General features: G+C 50.5%; 10 protein-coding genes and 1 non-coding gene across 11 annotated transcripts; 5 read left to right on the top strand and 6 right to left on the bottom strand.

The window, feature by feature from the left end:
• Positions 1 to 97: 97 nt before the first annotated feature.
• Positions 98 to 5,368, bottom strand: MYCFIDRAFT_43169 (uncharacterized protein; the record flags this gene model as incomplete). Its single annotated transcript, XM_007928824.1, has 4 exons — positions 98 to 2,125; positions 2,328 to 2,822; positions 3,291 to 3,421; positions 3,472 to 5,368. 4 exons carry the CDS (start codon positions 5,366 to 5,368, stop codon positions 98 to 100), a joined length of 4,551 nt encoding a protein of 1,516 aa, XP_007927015.1.
• Positions 5,369 to 6,550: 1,182 nt separating this feature from the next.
• Positions 6,551 to 7,595, bottom strand: MYCFIDRAFT_197404 (uncharacterized protein; the record flags this gene model as incomplete). Its single annotated transcript, XM_007929442.1, has 3 exons — positions 6,551 to 6,835; positions 7,042 to 7,361; positions 7,547 to 7,595. 3 exons carry the CDS (start codon positions 7,593 to 7,595, stop codon positions 6,551 to 6,553), a joined length of 654 nt encoding a protein of 217 aa, XP_007927633.1.
• A 338-nt stretch (positions 7,596 to 7,933) lies between these two features.
• Positions 7,934 to 9,400, bottom strand: MYCFIDRAFT_3082 (uncharacterized protein; the record flags this gene model as incomplete). Its single annotated transcript, XM_007928706.1, has 1 exon — positions 7,934 to 9,400. A coding segment is annotated over one exon (1,467 nt), but the record flags the coding sequence as incomplete, so codon positions are not given.
• A 514-nt stretch (positions 9,401 to 9,914) lies between these two features.
• Positions 9,915 to 11,113, top strand: MYCFIDRAFT_215617 (uncharacterized protein; the record flags this gene model as incomplete). Its single annotated transcript, XM_007929440.1, has 2 exons — positions 9,915 to 10,202; positions 10,266 to 11,113. 2 exons carry the CDS (start codon positions 9,915 to 9,917, stop codon positions 10,434 to 10,436), a joined length of 459 nt encoding a protein of 152 aa, XP_007927631.1. The 3' UTR covers positions 10,437 to 11,113.
• MYCFIDRAFT_183054 (uncharacterized protein) lies at positions 10,373 to 11,113 on the top strand. Its single transcript, XM_007929441.1, has one exon. It carries the CDS (start codon positions 10,848 to 10,850, stop codon positions 11,004 to 11,006), a length of 159 nt encoding a protein of 52 aa, XP_007927632.1. The 5' UTR covers positions 10,373 to 10,847; the 3' UTR covers positions 11,007 to 11,113.
• A 193-nt stretch (positions 11,114 to 11,306) lies between these two features.
• MYCFIDRAFT_t49 lies at positions 11,307 to 11,466 on the bottom strand. Its single transcript has one exon. It is a non-coding gene; the product is annotated as a tRNA-Asn (tRNA).
• Positions 11,467 to 14,868: 3,402 nt separating this feature from the next.
• MYCFIDRAFT_175757 (uncharacterized protein) lies at positions 14,869 to 15,446 on the bottom strand (the record flags this gene model as incomplete). The annotated part of the gene is made up of 4 exons (XM_007929439.1): positions 14,869 to 15,103; positions 15,130 to 15,231; positions 15,257 to 15,351; positions 15,387 to 15,446. 4 exons carry the CDS (start codon positions 15,444 to 15,446, stop codon positions 14,869 to 14,871), a joined length of 492 nt encoding a protein of 163 aa, XP_007927630.1.
• A 42-nt stretch (positions 15,447 to 15,488) lies between these two features.
• On the top strand, positions 15,489 to 17,154 carry MYCFIDRAFT_175756 (uncharacterized protein; the record flags this gene model as incomplete). The annotated part of the gene is made up of 11 exons (XM_007929438.1): positions 15,489 to 15,598; positions 15,627 to 15,643; positions 15,674 to 15,691; positions 15,717 to 16,081; positions 16,108 to 16,168; positions 16,189 to 16,206; positions 16,236 to 16,320; positions 16,361 to 16,610; positions 16,637 to 16,659; positions 16,704 to 16,916; positions 16,944 to 17,154. The coding sequence occupies 11 exons, from the start codon at positions 15,489 to 15,491 to the stop codon at positions 17,152 to 17,154; spliced, it is 1,371 nt and encodes a 456-aa protein (XP_007927629.1).
• Positions 17,155 to 17,179: 25 nt separating this feature from the next.
• Positions 17,180 to 17,363, bottom strand: MYCFIDRAFT_175755 (uncharacterized protein; the record flags this gene model as incomplete). The annotated part of the gene is made up of 2 exons (XM_007929436.1): positions 17,180 to 17,300; positions 17,329 to 17,363. 2 exons carry the CDS (start codon positions 17,361 to 17,363, stop codon positions 17,180 to 17,182), a joined length of 156 nt encoding a protein of 51 aa, XP_007927627.1.
• Positions 17,364 to 17,793: 430 nt separating this feature from the next.
• MYCFIDRAFT_60298 (uncharacterized protein) lies at positions 17,794 to 18,982 on the top strand. The gene is made up of 4 exons (XM_007928903.1): positions 17,794 to 18,011; positions 18,066 to 18,295; positions 18,348 to 18,654; positions 18,706 to 18,982. Exons 1-4 carry the CDS (start codon positions 17,835 to 17,837, stop codon positions 18,772 to 18,774), a joined length of 783 nt encoding a protein of 260 aa, XP_007927094.1. The 5' UTR covers positions 17,794 to 17,834; the 3' UTR covers positions 18,775 to 18,982.
• Positions 18,983 to 19,148: 166 nt separating this feature from the next.
• On the top strand, positions 19,149 to 20,081 carry MYCFIDRAFT_65226 (uncharacterized protein; the record flags this gene model as incomplete). The annotated part of the gene is made up of 1 exon (XM_007928920.1): positions 19,149 to 20,081. The coding sequence occupies one exon, from the start codon at positions 19,149 to 19,151 to the stop codon at positions 20,079 to 20,081; it is 933 nt and encodes a 310-aa protein (XP_007927111.1).
• Between the last annotated feature and the right edge of the window lie 16 nt (positions 20,082 to 20,097).

Raw genomic sequence — 20,097 nt, 5'->3', positions numbered from 1 at the left:
TTCACAATGACCCAAAAGCTAGCTGTCTCTTTCTAGTACGAGCGCCCGTCATCCCTCATCCCTCATCCCTCATTTGCATCGTGATCATATCCATCCATCAGGCGCCCAAGTCGTAGTAAATTATTTTACCCGAACGGAAGTGGTGCACACAACAGACCCGCAGGCCATTGCCTTCCTGCCACTTCTTCTGCAAGCCCTCAAGCGCCTCCCGAATTTGGAAAAGGTAATTCTTGTCGGTCGCAGCCGCGTGGTCTCTGGCATTCCTCCAAGTTCCAGCATCACTCAACTTAGTCTTCTGCACAAGATCAAGTAGGCTGTCCCTGCCCTCGATGGCCAAAATCTCCGCATTCTTCCATTCCTCAAGAGCATCTTCCCAGCGAGAATGAGCATTCTCAACAATCGAAAATTTATTTTCTTTCTTGCCTCCTCTCTCTACCATGAGAACTTGCACCTTGCCTCTCTGATCGGATTCCTGATGGCTGGAAGCGCTTGGCAAGAGAGACATGTGATTTTTGCTCTGTGCCCTCACGCGCAGTTCCTGTTGCACATGGCTGGCAAGATTGTTGACAGCAATATCGACATCTTCGGCGTCGTTGTCAGTGCTAGTAAACCTGACTGTCGTCGAAGCTTCGTGCCTCAGGTGGACAACGAATAGATGGCTCATCGATCTGCTGTCTTGATCGCGGGCAAGCTCGGCAGAGACTCCTTTTGCCCAGAGTGATGCGACGAGCTTGATACCTGCAGCTTGAACACCTTCTGTACCACCAGCGACGACGAGCACGTCTCCTCGTTTCGCAAGTGGCTGAGTGCTCGATGTCTTCTTAGTGAATTTATTCTTCGTGCCCGCAGCGGTAGTCTTCAAGATGTTGGTAACGAAGGAGTCAACAGCGAATACGAGACCGACCGCGCCCTGCTGTGATGCTGTCGAGTTCTCCAGTATCCGATGAGCACTAATGAGGCTGTCGTAGCGTCCACCAGCAGCGATGGGAGTCCGACTGTGCTTCCTATCTTCAACAACGCATTGGAAAAGCATTCCAGTGGTGTAGAATTTCACGTTCCAACAACTCAATGGTCTGATCTGAAGCTTGCGAGAGAGCCCATAAGCACTGATTGCCAGATCGTAGATCTTTCGCAGCTCGTTCATGGCAATAGTGGCATGCCGACGGATCCGTTCTGTTGCGTCCGAGAACAATGTATCAAGCTTCTTGAAGGCCTTCTCTGGCGAGTCATGCCAGTCAAACTTCTTCAAATCTGCCAGCGTTGTATCAGTGAGCCCCACCTTACGGAGCTCGGACTGTAGCCCGTCCCAGGCTCGATCAAAACCAAGGCGAGACACCAAGTTCTTCACTTGAGACCTGTGTTCGTGGGATACGCGGCAGTGATCCATGACTGCCTCTACCAGTGCGCCATGAGTCATCCAGTAATAGACCGAGCCGTCAGGTGCAAAGAACGGCAGCTCAGAGAGTATTTCGTCCATGACCTGGAGGATCTCTGCATCGTTGATGGTGATGTCCTTGTCTTCACCGTTGTTAATGATGTCGAAATCAGCCTCAACGGTGTTCTTTGGAGGTCCGCCATTTCCCGGATCGCGATAGGCGCCACTGACCGTAAATGTGCACCTCGTCGAGGCTGGCTGTCGCGCCAACTGTCGCGCATATGGTAGCGTGAGGTCGTATGGCAGCTGCAATACATTTCCCGATGCATCAAGGAGCTGCACCACATCATTTCCTTGATAATAGTGCGAGCGTGGAAATATGAAGTCTCTCCGGACCTCCTCTGCACAGTGGCGTCGGAAGACGGTCTCAAGTGCTGTTCTTGTGATGCCGCGTAGGCGCACGCGTTCGGGATCGTCCGGCTTGGTATTGGCCTTCACTTCCCAGGGTAGGCTCTTCGCTTTGGCGGTAGTAGCACTCTTGGACTGAGCGAATACTGCCGACATGAAGGTCTGGTGATAAGGTGAATTCGGATCGGTGAGCGTGCCTAGGGCTTTGCGCACAGTGGCATCTTCAATGTTGATCGGTAGTCGGTCATCTCGCAGCAGCTCAGCACTGCTTAGTCGCTCGCTCGGCTTGTGGGCGATAAGGCAGTTGATAAGTCGTCCTTCTCGGGCTTTCTCGTTGTCGTCCTACAGAACGATTGAGTCAGCATGTTTCTTCTCGATACTGATAGAGCCCGTGAGATCCAGTCTGATGAGGTCCAGGCGAGTCGTGTTCCAGGCATCCAGGCCATTTGGCTTTCGACGGCTGGCGGCAGGCTTGGCAGACATGGCAGTGAGTGACCTAGATAGAGTACATCACATCAGCAGTCGCCAAAGGAGTTCCACTCACCAAGTACGCCTCGGGCAGTGTTTCGCCTTTCTTCCTGATTCTATTCAGCTCGACCACGCGTTCCATCGCTGTGCCGAACGGTTGGCTCATCTCGTATATGATGATTCCCAAAGAAAACATGTCCACCTTATCGCTGGGTCGCCCGTTGCCTGTCGACTGAAGTTCTGGCGCAACGTACAAGGCAGTCCCTACGCTTCTGGTCATATCGCCGCTTCCACTTTCCTTTGATCCGGCTGTTGGGTCGGTGTATTGACTGGTGGTGGCAAGGCCAAAATCGCCGATCTTGGGGTTGCCAACGCTGTCGATGAATACGTTGTCTGGCTTTAGGTCACGGTGTATGATGGCGTTGCTGTGGATATGGTCCAGACCCTCTGTGATTTGTCGCGCGAATCTAAAGACCTCGTCGCTGGTCATGCCATCTCGAATGAGGTTGCGCAACGAGCGCTTGTCGCACAGCTCCATCTGGATGTACAGAGTGGATTGGCGTGGCCCACTCTTTGAGGCGCCGGAAGCGGTGGAGGTGCCAGGCAGCTCCGAATCGGTGAGAGTTTCTGTCGCATGTCAGTTGGATATCTGAAAGCTCGGTCGTGCAAAGGGCATGGAGTGGAGATGCAAGTTATGTGCCACAGGTGAGTACATACCCTCGTCACCTTCTTCTTCTTCTTCTTCTTCTTCTTCTTCTCCCTCGCGGTCGAAGAAGTCTTCTGCAACATGTCAGTTTCTACCCGCTAGCAAAGATTATACCTAGACCGTAGACAAAGCGAGCGTGATGATGTGAGCAGCACAGCAGTTCACAGTGGTCGGCAGCTGAGAAAAAGAAGCCAGACCAGGCCACTCGTGCTGCATTGGCAGGAAGATGTGCGTGTTCGCCGTGTGAAGCAGATTGCCACTGTGAGCGTGTTGCCACAACTCACGCACGATCATACGCCGATTCGTTTCTTGCAAACAACGGGGCCGTGCCACCCAGCTCTTTCTGCTAGCATGTGATGCGACGCTGCTGTGCGGAGTCGAAGGTGCTCTGTCTACGGTCTTCGGTGGATCATGCATCGACTCACCTTCGCTGCCCTCTCCCTCCACGGACTCATCTGCATTTCCTGGATTAGTATTGGGTCCGCGTTGTTCAAGTCATGCAACGGAGTCATACCTTCGCTATCGTTGCCGAATTCGAAGCCCGCGTGAGAGTTGCTCACGAAGTCTATTCCGCCCGTGCTGTATCCGAAGTCTACACCAGGCGAAGACTCTTCGCTGCTGGTGGAGACGGCATCCTCCTCTTTCTCCACTTCTGCTTCAATCCAGGTCGCAAAATATCGGACCACATACGGGTGGTTGAGTCGATTGAGCAAGATCACCTCCTGCAGAACTTTGTCGAGGAACTGCGTCGACTGCTTGATCTTCTTTACCGCATATACGCCCTGGTCCAGCCTGTTCTGAGCCTTCACTACCTCTCCAAAGCCGCCTTTTCCAAGCCGCGACAGCTGCGTAAACTCGGTTTCGTAGCGCGACAGCGGCGCAACACGGATGTTAGCCGAATTGTGCCGTCCTCGGCGACTGACTGAGTCGGTGCTGGCCTCTTCCCGGTTCACAATCGGCGTATCGCTGCGTAATAGCTCGGACGGGATCAAGTCGAAGCATGAGGTCGCTTTTTTGTCGGTGGAGAACATCTTGCGCAGGAATTCGACAAAGGCGCGTGATAGATCGCGTCTACTGTAGAGCTGCTGGGGATTTGCGAATTCTCCGATGACCTGAAGGCCGAGGAAGATCTGCACTACGACTGTGCCAAGGTCCCAGATGTCCTTGCGCTGAGAGGATTGCGACTCGGCGTTGGTCTTGGAAAAGCGCCAGCCATCTGGAAGATTCTCGTCATATAGGCCTAGAACAACGCTGTAACCGAAGCCCGAGAGCTTGGGAGAGAATGAGGTGCCAGACAGGTATACAGTGCGCGTCGTGATGTATCCGTGAATCATGCCATGTTGGTGGAGGAAGTCTAGACCCTGCAGTAGCTCGAGAGTGAGCTGTCTTGCGCCTGGAAGGTGGACTTCGCTGTGTGATAGATGATCGTGGAGGGTTCCCCTGTCAGCGAATTCGCGGCAAATGTAGAGCTCAGTCCTTGCGCCAGCCTGAGAAACGCGGTAGGCATATATATTCAGCAGATTCTGATGCTTGAGCTTCTGAGCAGCAGCCAAGACGGATTCGAGGTTGATGATTTCGGATTTGGGCTTCTTGATGAATCTCCTCTTGATAGACACCAGCGCTGCGATGCCGTTGGTGGTGGGACTGGCAAGGAAGGTGGTCTCGGAGGCGGTGTGGCTCAGAATCCCCGTAATCAGCACGTCGGTAAAGGTCTCGGAGCCGTGAGTCGTGTCGATGGTGGATGAGTGTTCGAACGTAATTTTGCGAGGCATCTCGTCTTTGGCCGCTGTCTGCTTGGGAAGGAGCTCCTTGGCTGGGTTCAAGGACTTGCGCTTTTCTTGACGGGCGACGTGGACCTTTGCCATCTTCAGCAGCGCGCTCTCTTCCTCCAGCTCGGCTTCGAGACGCTGCTGTTCTCTCGCGGCCTCGGCCTCTTCTGCCTGCTTCGCCAGCGCATTGGCTGTCTCGGTCGCCGTGGCGCGCTCGTCGTCGAGACTGGGCAGAGCACCTTTCTTGCGAGCCGTCACGGCGTCCTCGAGCGCGTCTGCAATTTCCTCGGTAATGATGTGGATGAACGGGTCATCGCCCGTCAGCTTCTTGGGTCGCTCCTGGACGATCCTGCGAATCTTCTTCTGCGTGCGTTCGTGGAACTGTTCCAACGCGTCGACTTCAAGGGCAGGCGCGGTCCTGGGATATGTGGCGGTGAAGCGTACTGTCAGGGCAACCGCTGCTTCCGGGTCTGATGGCGGCGTAATCTTCAGCCTGAAGGTGCGCGAGATGTTCTTCTTGGGCGTGCTCCACGCGCCGACGTGCGTCGCCACATGCTCGAAATTCTCGGAATGCATCGATTCGAGCAGCTGGATCTCGTTCTCTTGGATTTCGTTGTAGTCAATCGCAGTGTTCGACGCCATGGCTGTGGTATGTATGTCGCGTACAGCCGCAATGTGGTGGCGGATGAAGTCGTAGTCGTAGTAGGGGAGCAAAAGCCCCGCCCCGCTACGCTTCGATTGACATGTCTTGGTGGAAGTGTGAGGTGAGTTTGAGGCAGCAGAAACCTCATCGACCGTTGAAAGGTGCAGTAGCGGGATTCTTATTATGTAGCGTGGTGACTCAGCTGGCCTTGGCATTGTGCTTGACTCACAACGGTTTTCGTACAGATGCTGCTCCATGACATACATCGACACAGCTACTCGAGCATTGAGCTGACCAGCCTTGTAGCCTTGGATTCAATGGAAGCGACGACAATGGGACTCGATGAAAGCGCAACAGCTACTCGACAACCGAGATCGATATGCTTACAGCATAACAGTCAGCAGAAACGACAATTGGAATGCAGAAAGAGCAATGAGATCCAACGTAGTTCTCCGGAGTGTCAATCGATACAGCTTCTTGACCATCGAGACCCAGGCGCTTGCAGCGTGATACTCGACGGAAACGACATTGATAACGATCAGAATGTGAACGTTTCCAAAGCAATCATTACTTCACCGACGAGTCACTCAAAGATATTGAGGTCAGCCTGCACGCAATGTAAGACCCGGTTGTCACCGCGTGGACCAAGATTATTGCGCAGCACTGATACAGCTCGAGCAAAGTTTTGCGGTCTGCTCTCATGGTGAAATTCCGAGATGCAAAGCTTCATTCCGTTGAACGTGGCATCGATGAAGCTTTTGCTAGAACCTAACTCCAAGCATTGGCTGACCTTGAAGACTTGCCGGTACTTCAAGATACTCTGGCGATATGCTAAGCCTCCGGGCTGATTGCAGCAAGGATGATCGCAACGTGGATCTGGACATGAATTTGCTTGCTCTGCATGCCAGCGAGAATCGAGAGCTCCATGGGAGAAGGCTAGTAAAAGTCACAGGAGATGAATATCCGCATCGTAGAGAAATCGACGCATTTTCGACATTTAATGACTTCCACATCAGATGGTAGGTCCACGTTCATAATTTGCACGTGTAGTGGAACCACCGGGTGTTATGGCTCTGTGAACCAGTCGGAGAGTCGCATCATGCTTCCTTTGCCGCACCCTTTCGTCCAAACACTCCTCTCAGGCACTCGTCATCTCGCAGTCTCAATGCGAACTGACAATTTCATTTATCGTGTCGCACAATGCCTCCCAACTTTCTACATTCTTCGACCTTAGCGATCCCACGGCTTGCCACACCAGCAGCCAGAGTGCTCTCAGGGCTGAAAGTACGGGCGATGAAGGCATAGCGTAGACCGCATAGTTGTGCCTTATTTGATGATGCATGAGGGATTTTTCGCTTGGCTGCGTGCTTCAATGCTGGCGTGAGCACGTGGAACCACTTTTTGTTGATAGCCACTTGTGTCTCATAGACGATGTGTCGTCGCGGTAGAACAGTAGGCAGCGAGGCCTTCTTCGATATGTATGCCGAGTAGTGTTGAATCCCATCATCACCTATCCAATTTTCCACTGATGAGGATGGCAAGTGCTCATACCGTGCATAAGCGGCGACTTTGAAGGATCCCGAACCCAGTAATGGTCTTGCCCTCAGACAAAACAACACATGGTCTTTGTATGCGTATAGAAGATAAACATCATCCAGCAGCTAGTCCGTACAGATGCGTGATTCGAGTCCGTAAAGGTATAGCACATCTCGTCTTGGCCATCAGCGAAAGTGCCTTTTGGTAAAGTGAGGTCCTGGGGCAAGGTGTCGAAACCACGTGTGTCGCCAAAAGTTATCGTCCAGGATCCGAAGTCGCTTCGAAGAGCATACAAATCGTTGTAGAGGCTGTTGAGATAGGACGTATACAGAGTCTCATGCTCCATGAGCTTGTCACAACGAGCCAAGAGTTCAGGCGCTCGAGCTCGTGTGTCGTAAAGTGCTACTGTGGGATCGCTCTTGGACCGCTCACGACTGAGCTCCGGCCATTCGGGTTCTTCAAATAAGAAATGTGTTCTTTTTCGCCATGCTGAGGTAGAGGCTGCAGAAGTGAATGTTCTGGGGAAGAGCTTCAATCGAAATCGCTCTTGATTAGATCCTTTGTAGGACCAGAAGCCCGAATATATCGCTGCAAAGCATCCAAATGAAGGTCCCATCCGTGCCTGCGTCCATTCTCATCACCTTCGATCGTAAATGCTTGGAACATTCTACAGATACGCAGCACCTTCATTGTGGTCGCGAACAGTCTGAATTGCGATGTGCTGGGCTTCCTGTGCCGCAACTCGGTTGAAAGCATACCTAGAGCATTGCGGTAGCGCACTCGTGCGTTTAGCTTGCCAAGAACAGATTTTATGCTTAAAGGTCGGCCGCTGTGGCTGAAGGAGTGCAGATCGATGCTGTATCAAAGATGGTCTGTAGTAGAGAAGAGTGCATCGGATTTATCGCAACGCTATGCAAAATTGGTAAAGTTGGGTATCATCATTAGGGTAAGCAATACAACGCTCGCTGTCATGGTGGCACAATACTGCTTGCACGCACCTAGAACTCTCTGTTCTTGCTGTCTCCAGGACCCAATGCTCCAGCACCCCATACGCCAACGAGACCCCAGAAGCCGATACGCCAGCCGCGGACGAGGCCTGACACTCCTTGACCTCTTCGTGTTCGAAGCATGCCATTTGCACTCTTCGTAGTCGTTTCGCCTTCAGCGTACATGATACCATAGACAGTGCCCCACACACCACTGTAAGGCGCTGGCTCGACAATGAGCGGCACGTCTGGCTCGGATTGCTTGATCGATGCTACCTGAGCTCTTCGTGCGACGGTTTCCAGAGGTAAGCGGATAAATAGCTCGGTAAGCGTGGTAGCAAAAGAAGCAAGAGACCATAATGAAGGCGTAAGCTCAGGTGTTATGCGCAATTGTCGCCGAAGATACAGTGGGGTGGCAGCCGAGAAAATGTTTGGTATCGCGTGATAGAGTGCAGTCGGCAACCACATGTCAGATGGCGCGACGAATGAGGGTAGTCGCTTGAGATTTGACACGAGTCCTCGCTTGCCGTGCGAGACGGGTGTGACTATTAACCGTGTCCTGACAAGATCGAGTGGAGCAAGGAGCAATCCAGTCAGACAGCTCGATACCCCAAGTACGATCAGGGAGCCGATGGCATTTGGACTGTCGCTGAGGTCGATTCCGCTGAAGCCCGCAGCGCCAGACATGCTAAGCCCTGGAGCAAGTCCGGCTTGATCAGGCCCCGAGAGTTCGGGCAAGCCTAATATGGCAAGCAATAGACTTCTGATGAAAGAGTCGGTGGTCCTCAAAAGGATCGAATATAAGAATGTGGTGTTGCTCGCGCGCCAAAGACCAACTGCTCCAGACGTATTGTACAAAGCCGAAACTGCATGCATCACACTTTCCGGCTTTTTAATGTTGACCCTGTACTCATCGCCGTCCTGCTCTCGCCTGTTCCTGGGCCTGGGCGTAGGTGACTGAGAAAGGTCGGCGCTCGGCGGAGTCTTCTTTCGTTTGCGAGGTGATCGACTTCGTGGCGCCGTTGCTGAGAAATAGTCTGGGATGTCATCGGTTCGATCGCTATCGTCGCTATCGTCGCTGTCGTCAGAATCCTCGGAGAACTCTCGTCGCCCGCTCCTGCCTCTTGAGCTGCTTCCATATCCAGTGCTTTGACCTTTGCGCTTCTTCGGAGGCGTCGCAGTGGCTGCAGAAGGTGGCAGTGAGACCTGCAACACAGTCTTGGCCACGTCAAAGGGTTGGGCCAGAATCACAGACGTATATCTCCATGCCAAGGTGTCAAACAAGCTCCGAGTGTGCGACCATGCCTCGCTTGTTGTGGACTTGAGATCGATATCGATTTCTGGCAAGTAATCCCGCGCGGAGTTCGAAAACGATGACGGCTGCCGGATTGAAGCATTCGTGGCGCTCGTTCGTGTTGCTCCTTGGGCCGTAGATAGTGAGGGCGATGGTCCAACGGATGGCGGAATGTAGTATGGGCGGAGTAGATTTGGTTCTCGTGAGGGCGCCATCGGAAAGCGCTCACCACGATCCATGTTGGCGATGTGCGCTGACAGGCTTGTCCGTCATGGAAGTATGGTGGCCGAGTGGTCGAGTCGAGAGACTTGGAAGCTGGCTGGCTGGCTGGCTGGCTGATGATGTCGCCGCGAGCTCCGCAAACAATCCCCCGTCTTGGCACGAAAGTAAAGCTGCTGCAGCCCGTGTGGTCTGGTGCAGTGCAACTCGATTGTCTCTCACTCCGTCCCGAGCATCCACTCCGACCTGTTTCGTTTAGCCCATGCTGGGCATCGAACAGTGGCGCGACTTGTATATTCAAAATTCTCAATAGCAATGCTTCGGCCGCAATGTACAGCCGCATGGCGGGTAACATCCAAGACGATGCCATCCAGAGCACGAAACACCACGCCGATATGTAGATGGCCACGGCCACAGTCGCAGCACATACGGCCAAGAGCCATATCATCACATACTGCATCTTCATCATCTTTGCCAAACCGGACGCGATGCTCACCCATCAATTCTGCCATGAAAAGTCCGAGAAGATGCGCAGCCGCAGATTTATATGTTCGATCCTTCACGACATCCTCTGTGCTACAGCATGGTGATATTACGCCACCCAAACCGGGAGAAGAGCGAAGGGTGACCTTCATCGACAAGGAAGGTCAAGAGCACACATTTGAAGTGGCAGATGGCGACAATCTGCTGGATATAGCGCAAGCCAACGATCTCGAGATGGAGGGTGCATGCGGTGGAAGCTGCGCGTGCAGTACATGTCATGTTATTGTTGCAGAAGATGAGATGTTTGATAAGATGGTACGCTTGATCCGCGACCCTTTCGTATGGAATGGAAGAATATTTAGCTGACAAGACTGACAGGAAGAGCCTTCGGATGACGAAAATGACATGCTCGATCTGGCATTCGGCTTGACGGAAACGTCACGCCTAGGCTGTCAGGTTGTTATGAGCAAGGAATTAGATGGCCTGGTGGTGAAGCTGCCATCTATGACTCGAAATCTCCAAGCTTCGGACTTCGCGGAGAAGAAGTAGATGAGGCTGCTAAGCTCGTGGAGCTTCTTTTGCACATAACATATCTTAACGCTGCTAACGACGTGTATCGCATAGATGAGCGGCGCCCGCGGTCAATTGCATAGCGCGGAGTCGGAGGGGAACATTAGTGCGTACTGTACCTCTATTCTATGCAGCTGCTGGTCGCTGCCAGACAGCCGAATGATCTCCATTCATCGAGCGCCATGATATTCGAGCACCGTTCTTCCTCCATGTGAGCCTGTGGAGTGAAGCGATCCTGCGCCGGAGCTTCAGTTCAAGCGAGCACAGCTGCAACATAATACGGCGTATTATCGAAAATCGATGACATCTGAAGAGCTGTATGTCTCGTCCCTCCGATTGTAACCACTGGAATCGAAGCTGTTGTCATCGTCCTAGCTCTGCGATATGAGGATGCAGGATTACTTGGCGGATAAGGGTAGCTCGATGTTGTCTGGAGAGCAGATTGAGTCAAAGAATGGATCTGTTGGCATGTTTGGCAGCGCAGCTGCCAATCTAGACACCGCGGCCACCGCCCGCGAAAATCCAAGTTGTCCGCCAAGACCGAAATGATTGGCTGAGAAATTTCGCAGAAGTAATATGCAATCAAAGATTGAAGGGAAATTTGACTTACCCCGGATTTCAGCGTAGAACGTCAATCGAAACAAAGATTAAAGGGGAATTTAACTTACCCCGGATTTCTTAGCTTATTAGCTAGGGTATTAGCTTGATAGTAGTAATATTTAATTCAAGATTTAAGTACATTTCCTATTAATTGCGTATAAATAAAAAAAATAGCTAGTGTAGGACTAGTGTAGGACTCGAACCTACGACAAGTATATTTCCTATTAATTACGTATAAATAAAAAAAAATAGCTAGTGTAGGACTCGAACCTACGACCTCTTAACCCCCATCGATCTTATAACTCCTTTAAGACATATACCTTCATATAGCGGGGACTATATTAAGTAGTATAGCCGGGAGAAATAGAATCATTAATAGTTAAGAATCATACCACTAGACCAACTAGCCGATATATATAGAATGGAAACTAATACTCTCTATATACTTATAAAGTAGGAGCTATTGACACTCAATCACCATCACCAGGACTCGGCAAGTGATTATGATCAAACGACACGACTTCTTGCTACGCGGCGCCGCAACAGCGAAAGGTCCTGAGGAGGAATCGGCTGCACAAATTTCTCGGGCCCGAAATAGATGGTGTTGGATGTAGCAGACTTTTAGCGTGCAAGGATTGTGGTGGATTGCTTACATTTACGGATATACTCGGTGGTGGTGGAGTCGATTAATAAATCGAGATATAGCCATTTTTGCTAGCCAAATCGGGCATACCGAGGATCTATTAGTCGGCGACTTCATATCATAGTAGGAAGTCGTTATATCGACGAAAAATTAGCTATATAGCTATATATAAGGTATTGTTATAGGCATACAGGTAGGCCAATTTCTACGCTCTTTCTAACTATTACAATAGCCTATCTAATCCCCTCTTATCTCGATATATTACTGCGTTCTTAGCTCTTTAATCTACCCTTAAATAGCCTATTCTTAGACGCCGACAAATATAGCAAGGTGTAGCTATTTGCTAGCAACTTCTAGTACTAGAAGCTATAGGAGAGGTATAAGGATAGCTTAATATAGCGGACAATATACTATTATTATTATCGGTAGGATGCTAATCGGCTACGCGAGGTACTAGATAGTATTTAGAAGGTAGAGTATTATAAGGAAGGGTATAATGCGACGTATATAGTAATTGCTATATATCGCTCGAAGAACTATAGAGAGCCGTATATATATAAGGTCGCTTTGTCGTTGCCCGACCCTTCTGCCGAGGCGGGCTCGCTATATTACTATTCGATAGATTATATAGTAAGTTTAGTAGAGTTGCCTCTCGAGTCGATAGCGGAGGCCTATTTAAGTCGAGTTAGAAGCTAATATAGTAAGCAGGACGTACGAGGTGCTAGTAACGGCTTAAAGGTCGTTCTCGAGCACTTAATAGACTAATACGACTATAATATAGCTCGTGTATTCTATCTAATAAAGGAAGGTCGTAACGCTAACCGCTTTGCCGTTATTAGAGGCTATCGTATAAAGGAAGGTATAATAAAATAGTCTAAGAAGAAGGACAAGAAAAAGGTAACCTTTGCTAAGAAGGGCAATATCTCCCTCTAACTCGAGAACCTATATAACGAGCTATCGCTATTAACTAATCTAGTAAACGGCGCTTAGTTATAGTATAAAGCTATATTAGCAACTATAGAAGGGCGCCTTTATAAGGGTATTATATAGCAGGCGGATTAGCAGAGGCAGTTATTAGACAATAGATTAGTAGGAGATGTAAGTGTACTACTACTACTACCCCGCTTATATAATTAGGCTATAGGAACCGCAAAGTAGCGACTAATCTAGGATTAGTTATTTCTCTACGACGCAACGCATAAGACTACTAATATAGGCTAGCATCTCTTTATAGTATATGTCTGTAATAGATTCGAAAGTTAGATACTAGTAGTATATATATTGCTATAAACACAGCGTGCGAGGCTTTAGTAAGCTGCTTTCCGAGTCCTAAAGCGGTAGTGCCCTCGCTAGAAGCCGAAGTTAGCTATAACTAACGACTCGGTATAAGAACAAGCGGCTATTCGACTGTCCTTCGACGAGGACGAGGAAATACGACTATATCTCTACTAGCGGTACGCTAAGGAGACCTTCCTTCGACACTTTCCTAAATTCAAGTACCCTATAGTCTAGAGACTGTTTAAGAGGGCCATTTATTAGGCTCGGAGTGAGGCAGAGGTTAAAGAGGTTATTACTACGATAGAAGCCGAATTGCGGCTCCTTAATAAGTAAGAAGAGACTTAGTATTTACTAAAGAATTGGTCGTCGGACAAGTTATAGAAATAGGCTATATAGGCTCGTTTAAACAATCTAGTCCTTATGCAAATACGTACTACATCGCTACTAGAAGGATACTATAATACTATTAAATACGACCGGAAGAAGGACCTCCCTTAGTTAACGATATATAGCACTATAACTAAGTTACTAACAATCGACGCTCGACAACTATACAAGGCGGACCTACAAAGCTATAGAATTAGTAAACGCACGCAATACTAGAAGGTTAAAGAGATGCTATACTTCGAGGAGTTAATACCTCCTACTATATAGGACTTCGTTAGAAAACAACTCGCTATTACGGAAGAATACGAGGCTAAGGCATTGCTACTATACGACGGCCTTGTATTATATTACGATAGACAACCGCCTTACTGCAATTGCCTTCCTTAGTTCTAGTAGCATTTACTATGCTACTATATACTAAGATACTACCTCTTTATAACGCCGCTTACTATATAGCAACAATAGCTCTACGTTAGTTTCTACTATAGCTTTAATAGTATAGAAATCAGTTAATACTAGCGGCAGCGAGATAGTACTACTCTCTTCCTCGAGGGCTTCGAAGAGACTTAATATACTGCTAGCGACCCTTATCTTCGTAACCTTTGCGCTTACTTTAACGAAGGCGTAGAAGGCCTCTCTTAGCACTTCTATACTATCCGTAACGATAAGACAATCTACGATAGCACGCTAAAGGACAAATTTATAAGAGGCTTCTTACGCAAGGTTAAGGACACGCTTACTTAGCTAGCTAACTTCTCGCTAGACGACTTCCTTCGAGAAGGCGCGCCTAAGGTTTAATTAACTAGTAACCGATAGCGATAGTAGATACAACAACCTCTACCGGTACCTATTACTCTAACGCGCGCTCGCTATCTAACGCTTCCGCTACTACTACTACCTCTACTAGCGACTAAATATAGGCCTCGAGCCTTTAATCTTCCGCCGCTTAATAAAACGCTCTTATTACTAACGCGCCCTTATATTATCGACCTTCTTACGCCGAGTCCGCTGCCCTTTAGACCCTTACCTTCGAAGGCGCGGCTACCGCTACCGCGGTAGCCGCGTAAGTCGCTTTTATCTATATAGTCGGCTTAGCCGCTCGATTTAGACACTATTAAAGAAACAGCTAAGCTTATAGACCTTACTTTACTAGCGGCGCTAGCAAGAGAGGCTTCGCTATTAAAACAAGACTTAGAAGCAGTAGAAGACTTCCCTTAGTTAGATAATAATAACGCTCTACGAGAGGTAGTAGGCAAGAGGCGGACTTCTAATAAATATAGTAGCAATAGCAAGCGTAAGCGACTAAAGGCGGCGACAATGCTACGAGCTATTAAGAGGCTAAGGAAGAGGAAGAATTAGATAGGCCTATAGCAGCGACAGCGACAGTAACACCTTAGAAGCTACTATAACAGCCTAATTAGGCAAGCCGAGCTAGTATACGAAAACCGAGCATTTCCGTAAGTTTAGTGGGTCCCATTATACGCCTAATAATCGGGCCATTTCTTAGCCGGAATGGTGGAGACAGTCCCGCAGGAACCCAAAAGAATGGGACGCTAAAAGTCTGCTACAATCAAGGCTATCTGCCCGAAATCTCATAACAGCTTGGACAGGGATCGCGCAGCCTTGTGTGGGTCTTCTCACGTGGCCATACGCTCTTTCGGCTTTCTGGGGATTCGGGAGGAGTTCTGTGTTCGCTTCGGACGAATACATCATTCCACGTGATGCAACTTCGGCTTCTCTGCATCGCTATCCCAGAACAGCCACCTTCGACACCACCAGGGCAGCACTTCGAACAGTTGCACGAAGCAAGCACCCGTAGAAACGTCAGCGATAAGACATACACCCTGATGGAAAATCAGTAAGTTGCTGAATGAATGTCTTGCCTTGCGACAAGCTTGCGCCGCTCAGCTGGCCAGATGACAGAAAGTCCATATAGCAATCCATCACTTCCCCTCCTTTGTCAACTTTGAGTGCTGCTGGTCTGGGCTTAACCCGGCTTTGCAATGGAAGTTCAGTTACACGAGGGAAAGTGGAGGCTTTTTGATAGCCGCCACACCGGCCAATATCCACCTCTTCGCCATCGTTGGGAGCCGGAGGGAAGATGACTGGCGCACATTTCATCAATGGGAAAAGGCAAGACAGCCCTGAATAGAAAGGAAGGTCCGGATCAGAGGCGGGATACAAGGAAGAGCAAAGGGAGGACCCAAGGCGTGGCAATAGCATTTTCAGGCGCGTGTCCGCAGGAGAGCACAATCGGCTAGAGTCAGAGTTGGAGATCGTGCATGGCAAGAAATGATGGATCATTAAGCTGCAAAAGTAGCAGGGCGTGGGTATCTTGCAACTGCAGAAAGAGAAGGCAAGCGACTCGTCAGGCCCTGCTGGTGATCGGAGGCTTGCTTCTCGTCGATCTCATCGCCCTGCGAACTCTGATGTCGAGATCAGTCTTCGACGCAGCCGCGACACCATCGCACTGGAGGCTGATGCTGAGCCTCGAGAGAGCCACCACGCCGTTCCTTCATCGAGCGACCACTCATTTGAGCATGAACGATATGCGCTTGATGTTGCCAGCTTGCCGAATCGCGCCCAACCATGCATCACATGTTGTTCCAAGCTCTTTTTCCTGCCTGGACCGGCAATGGAATTTCACTTAGAGATGGCCTCGAGAAGGAGCAGCACAGAGCTCAATGACGATCACGGAGTCGGGTATGATCCTGACGTGATATGCGACAGCTGACGGTCAAGCTCGCCGGAAATGCAATCGGTTGCCTGGTGTCAGCGCGCAGGTTATCATTAGATGGGCGGCGTTGTCGTTGCTTGACGCAGAGCTGGGGAAGAGTGAAAGTGAACGAAGGAAGTGAATTGGGGTCTAGGCCCAAAGCAGGCTAGTGGTCTAGGCGTGGACGGACTCACGACTCACGAGGTCGTTTCCTTCGCGCACTTGCTGTCAACACGACGGTCACGACCTGAGCTGAGCTGAGCTATTGTTAGCATTGAGCAAGTTGCAGCGCAGCATCGGTACTGCTGGTGGCTGGGTACAGGAACTGCTGGTGCCAGAGCAACACACATATCCCGCCTGTCCACCATTCTGCACAATGCAGCCAGAAGCGGTCCTCAGGCACGCACTTTGTCTCGACACGGTCTGCTCTGTGGCTACGCCACGCTTTCGAACATGCTCCGTTGTGCATAACAATCCTCCGTATCATAACGCCGCTCGTGACACGAGCTATCAGGCTGTGGTATCAGCTGTGCAAGAATTGCATAGAGATACCAGACAGGGCTCGCTAATAAAGTCATGTGAAGTGTCTAGGGTATCGGCAGTGGTCATCTCGATCCACAAGGTCTCAGCTCCAGCCTCATCCTGTCTGTCCGTGCAACGCTGGCATTATTTCTGCATGCGTTGCCATGCGAATGAGCCTGGCGAATGGCGATGTTCATTGCATCGACGATCGAGCCCTGAGTTGGAAAGAGGTCTGTGCCTCTGCTTTGACCAGGATCTTGACAAGGCCCAAGGCCCCAAGAAGAGAAGCTAATAATGATGAGAGCAAGCGATTGTTGACAAGCTGACAGCAGTTTTCCAGCCACCTGGCACCAGCTTTCTGCAACACCTGCAGGCCACTGGTGATTGATTCGATCCAGAGCATGCCTTCGCACACACAGACGTCCACTCCGCACCGACCTGTCATTTCGCCAATCCAAATTGTCACTCGCCGACGACCGATTATCTTGGGTCCCTGGGAAGAGATCGACCTCGTCCAGGGCTTGGACCAGAGAGAAGGCAGCACAATTTAACTCATGGCTGCTGTTGATGTAACTGTCATCTCGTCAAGAAACATGCCGTATCAAAGACGTCAGCATTCTGCGTGAAGCAAGTACCGTTGCATCGCACTGCGCACCGCTCCAATCGCATGGCTTCGAGAGGTGAGTGGACAAGGTCTCTCGATCTGTTGACAAGTGCCGTAGCACGGATGGCCCAAGAGTGAAGTCCAGGATGCTGACATTTGGCATTACTCTCGTTGGCTAACCCCGCCGATAAGCTCAAGCCTATTCTTATATCTATGCTTAAAGACTAATCAAGATGAGCATTGACAAGGAATAGTTATATTGGTGACAGGGTACAGCTTGTGCCTCGCCTTCACGATTGGTCCTCATGAGACAGCCAACACGCCGGAGAACCATCGACCCGACAACACAAGCAGCAAACAGGATCTCATACCTTGCCCGTCTGCATCCTCACGAATTGCAACACGGCCAAACAGCTTTTTCGAGCATGCAAGGCCCACAACAGGGAGCTGAACATGCATGGGACACTTGAATTACGGACGAGTCTCCCATGTCCACTAGCACCAATGCTGCCAACCCCTCTTCACATGTGCAAGTATGATTACCACTACTTTTATTCGTCCTCTTTCGCTGCACTTTCCATCAGCAGCTCCCATCACACCTTTCCGTGGACCACTTACAGACACAAGATGAAGTCCTATAGCATCTTCCTCTGTCTCGCTGCTGCCCACGCTGCAGTCGACCTCGAGAGCAGAGCAGATCCCTCGCTATGCGACAAGTACACGACTGCTCTCCTTAAGGACAACACTGCAGCAAACCAAGAGACGCTCCTGACTCTCGTGGTCAATGCTGTTGTGATCGGAAACGTAAGGGTATCGAGAAGTTTGGATGGAGACGTCGAGCTGACCATCATGTTGCAGTACACGAAGCCAAATGTTGGTATCGCCGTGCCAGGCATATTAGCACCAGGCACGGGGAAATTTGCCGGCGTCAACTTGGCACCATACTTCTCGGGCGCCCTCAAGACGACCAATCCCGAGGCGATTGGCCAGACGGGGAAGGCGGGGATTTCGGTCAACTGGCTCGACGGTGGCGGTGCTGACCCCCTGAAGAATAACAAGGCTGGCAATGATCCGAAATCAAACCAATTGTATGTGATCCTCAACTAATCTTATGGGTTACGCATGTGCTTACGATGGCAGTGTGTTGCTGACACACCTGTACTCCTACTTCGCAGCCTTACTCGGCTGTAGCCAATTCGGAGCCAGTGTGAAGCCATATGACGGCGATCCGTCCATGTACAAGGTGCACAAATTCATGAGACTGGGCGAGAAGGAATTCGGCTACTTCATCACTCAAGTTGGTCTGGCAGCTTCGTCTTATGGTGTCTCCAAGGAGGATGTCGGAACCATCGCGAAGGCACTCATGGACACCTTCGGATATCGTTGCTCGAAGCCTGCAGGCGCTGTGCCTCCAACAACCAAAGCGCTGCAGAGCATTTGCACAAAGGTGAGCGAGTGCTATCGACTGCATCAACATGCAAAGCTGACGTTACAATAGCCTAGTTGCCCGCTTGCGAAGGACTGCGACTGTGACTTGTACAAGGACATCATGGACTACATAGTCTGAGTGGATGTGACGAAGCCGATGAACTGGAGGAGTGAGGGAACTGTGGTTGTACGCGATCCTCGCGCGAGAAAGTGCCATGGTTGAAGAAAGGAAACGGGTGAAGGGTGTAATTGAGGACACTTTTCTAACTTCGTCCCCTGCATCAAAGAAGCGCAAGGATAGTCTCCGTGCCCTTCTTTTCTACTCATCATATCTTTACCATTTCTGCACCTGACGACACTGTTCCCAATCATGAGTGTTGAGCATTCCGTTGACAATCACGTGGATTACCCGTGGATACAGTATCCATCTCTTGCCGAGAAAAATTCCTTGCAAACCTTTGATCTTACCTGCACCGTGGCCAGCATCAACATCTCTCGAATCATATCCCTACAATGCCGGCAAACAAGACTGTCGCCGTGATCGGCTCGCTGAACATCGACTTCATCACACGCACAGCAAGATTGCCCCTACCCGGCGAGACATTTGCCGCCTTGGGCTTTGACACCGGCTTTGGCGGGAAAGGAGCAAATCAGGCCGTCGCTGCCGCACGTCTCGCGGGTGAGGATGTCGTGGTCCGCATGATCGGCGCGGTCGGCGACGACAGCTTCGGGGATGACTATCTCAAGGCTCTTGGCGCGGAAGGCATCGATGGAAGCGGGGTGAGGAAGCGTGCAGGCGCGAAGACGGGAGTCACGAACATTATTGTGGAAGAAGCCACCGGCGAGAACCGCATCTTGTTCGTGGCCAATGCCAACATGGAATTTGCCGAGGATGAAGATCTCGTGAGCACGCAGGATGCCGAGGTCGTGGTATTTCAACTGGAAATTCCCGTGCCAACTGTCCTGTTCAACATGCGGAAAAGTACGGAGATGCGCAAGCACGTCGTCTTCAATCCTGCTCCCGCAGTCAAATTGCCGGATGAGGCATATCGATTCATGCACACTTTGATCATGAATGAGACCGAAGCTGCCATTCTCGCCGGCCAAGCAGAAATCAACAACAAGCATGCACTTCTTCAACTGGCTGGTGAGTTCTTGCGGAAAGGCGTAAAGGATGCGGTGATCATCACACTGGGCGGCGAGGGACTTCTGTACGCTACGGCCTCTGGAGAGTCCGGTCATGTTCCAGCACGCAAAGTCGAGGTCGTGGACACCACCGCTGCTGGTGATACATTCGTGGGAGGCTATGCTATCATGCGAGCACGGCATTCCGGTCCTGGCTTTGACTACCAGTCTGCGTTAAACTTTGCTAATTTGGCGGCCTCGAAGACGGTAGGGAAGGCTGGGGCGATGGCTGCCATCCCACGCCTGAACGAGCTCGACTGAGTTTGGAATATACAAA

Source organism: Pseudocercospora fijiensis (genome assembly GCF_000340215.1).
Source record: "Pseudocercospora fijiensis CIRAD86 unplaced genomic scaffold MYCFIscaffold_5, whole genome shotgun sequence".
NCBI lineage: Eukaryota > Fungi > Ascomycota > Dothideomycetes > Mycosphaerellales > Mycosphaerellaceae > Pseudocercospora > Pseudocercospora fijiensis.
The sequence above is the reverse complement of the archived record's forward strand: the minus strand, read 5'-3'. Positions and strand labels throughout refer to the sequence as shown.

Excerpts from the sequence above, each read along its gene's own strand:
- MYCFIDRAFT_60298 (XM_007928903.1), top strand. The coding sequence starts at position 17,835 with ATGAAGTCCTATAGCATCTTCCTCTGTCTCGCTGCTGCCCACGCTGCA. Across the intron at positions 18,012-18,065 it reads ATGCTGTTGTGATCGGAAAC|TACACGAAGCCAAATGTTGG; the intron begins GTAAGGGTATCG and ends ATCATGTTGCAG. Across the intron at positions 18,296-18,347 it reads GATCCGAAATCAAACCAATT|TGTGTTGCTGACACACCTGT; the intron begins GTATGTGATCCT and ends TTACGATGGCAG.
- MYCFIDRAFT_183054 (XM_007929441.1), top strand. The coding sequence starts at position 10,848 with ATGCAGGATTACTTGGCGGATAAGGGTAGCTCGATGTTGTCTGGAGAG.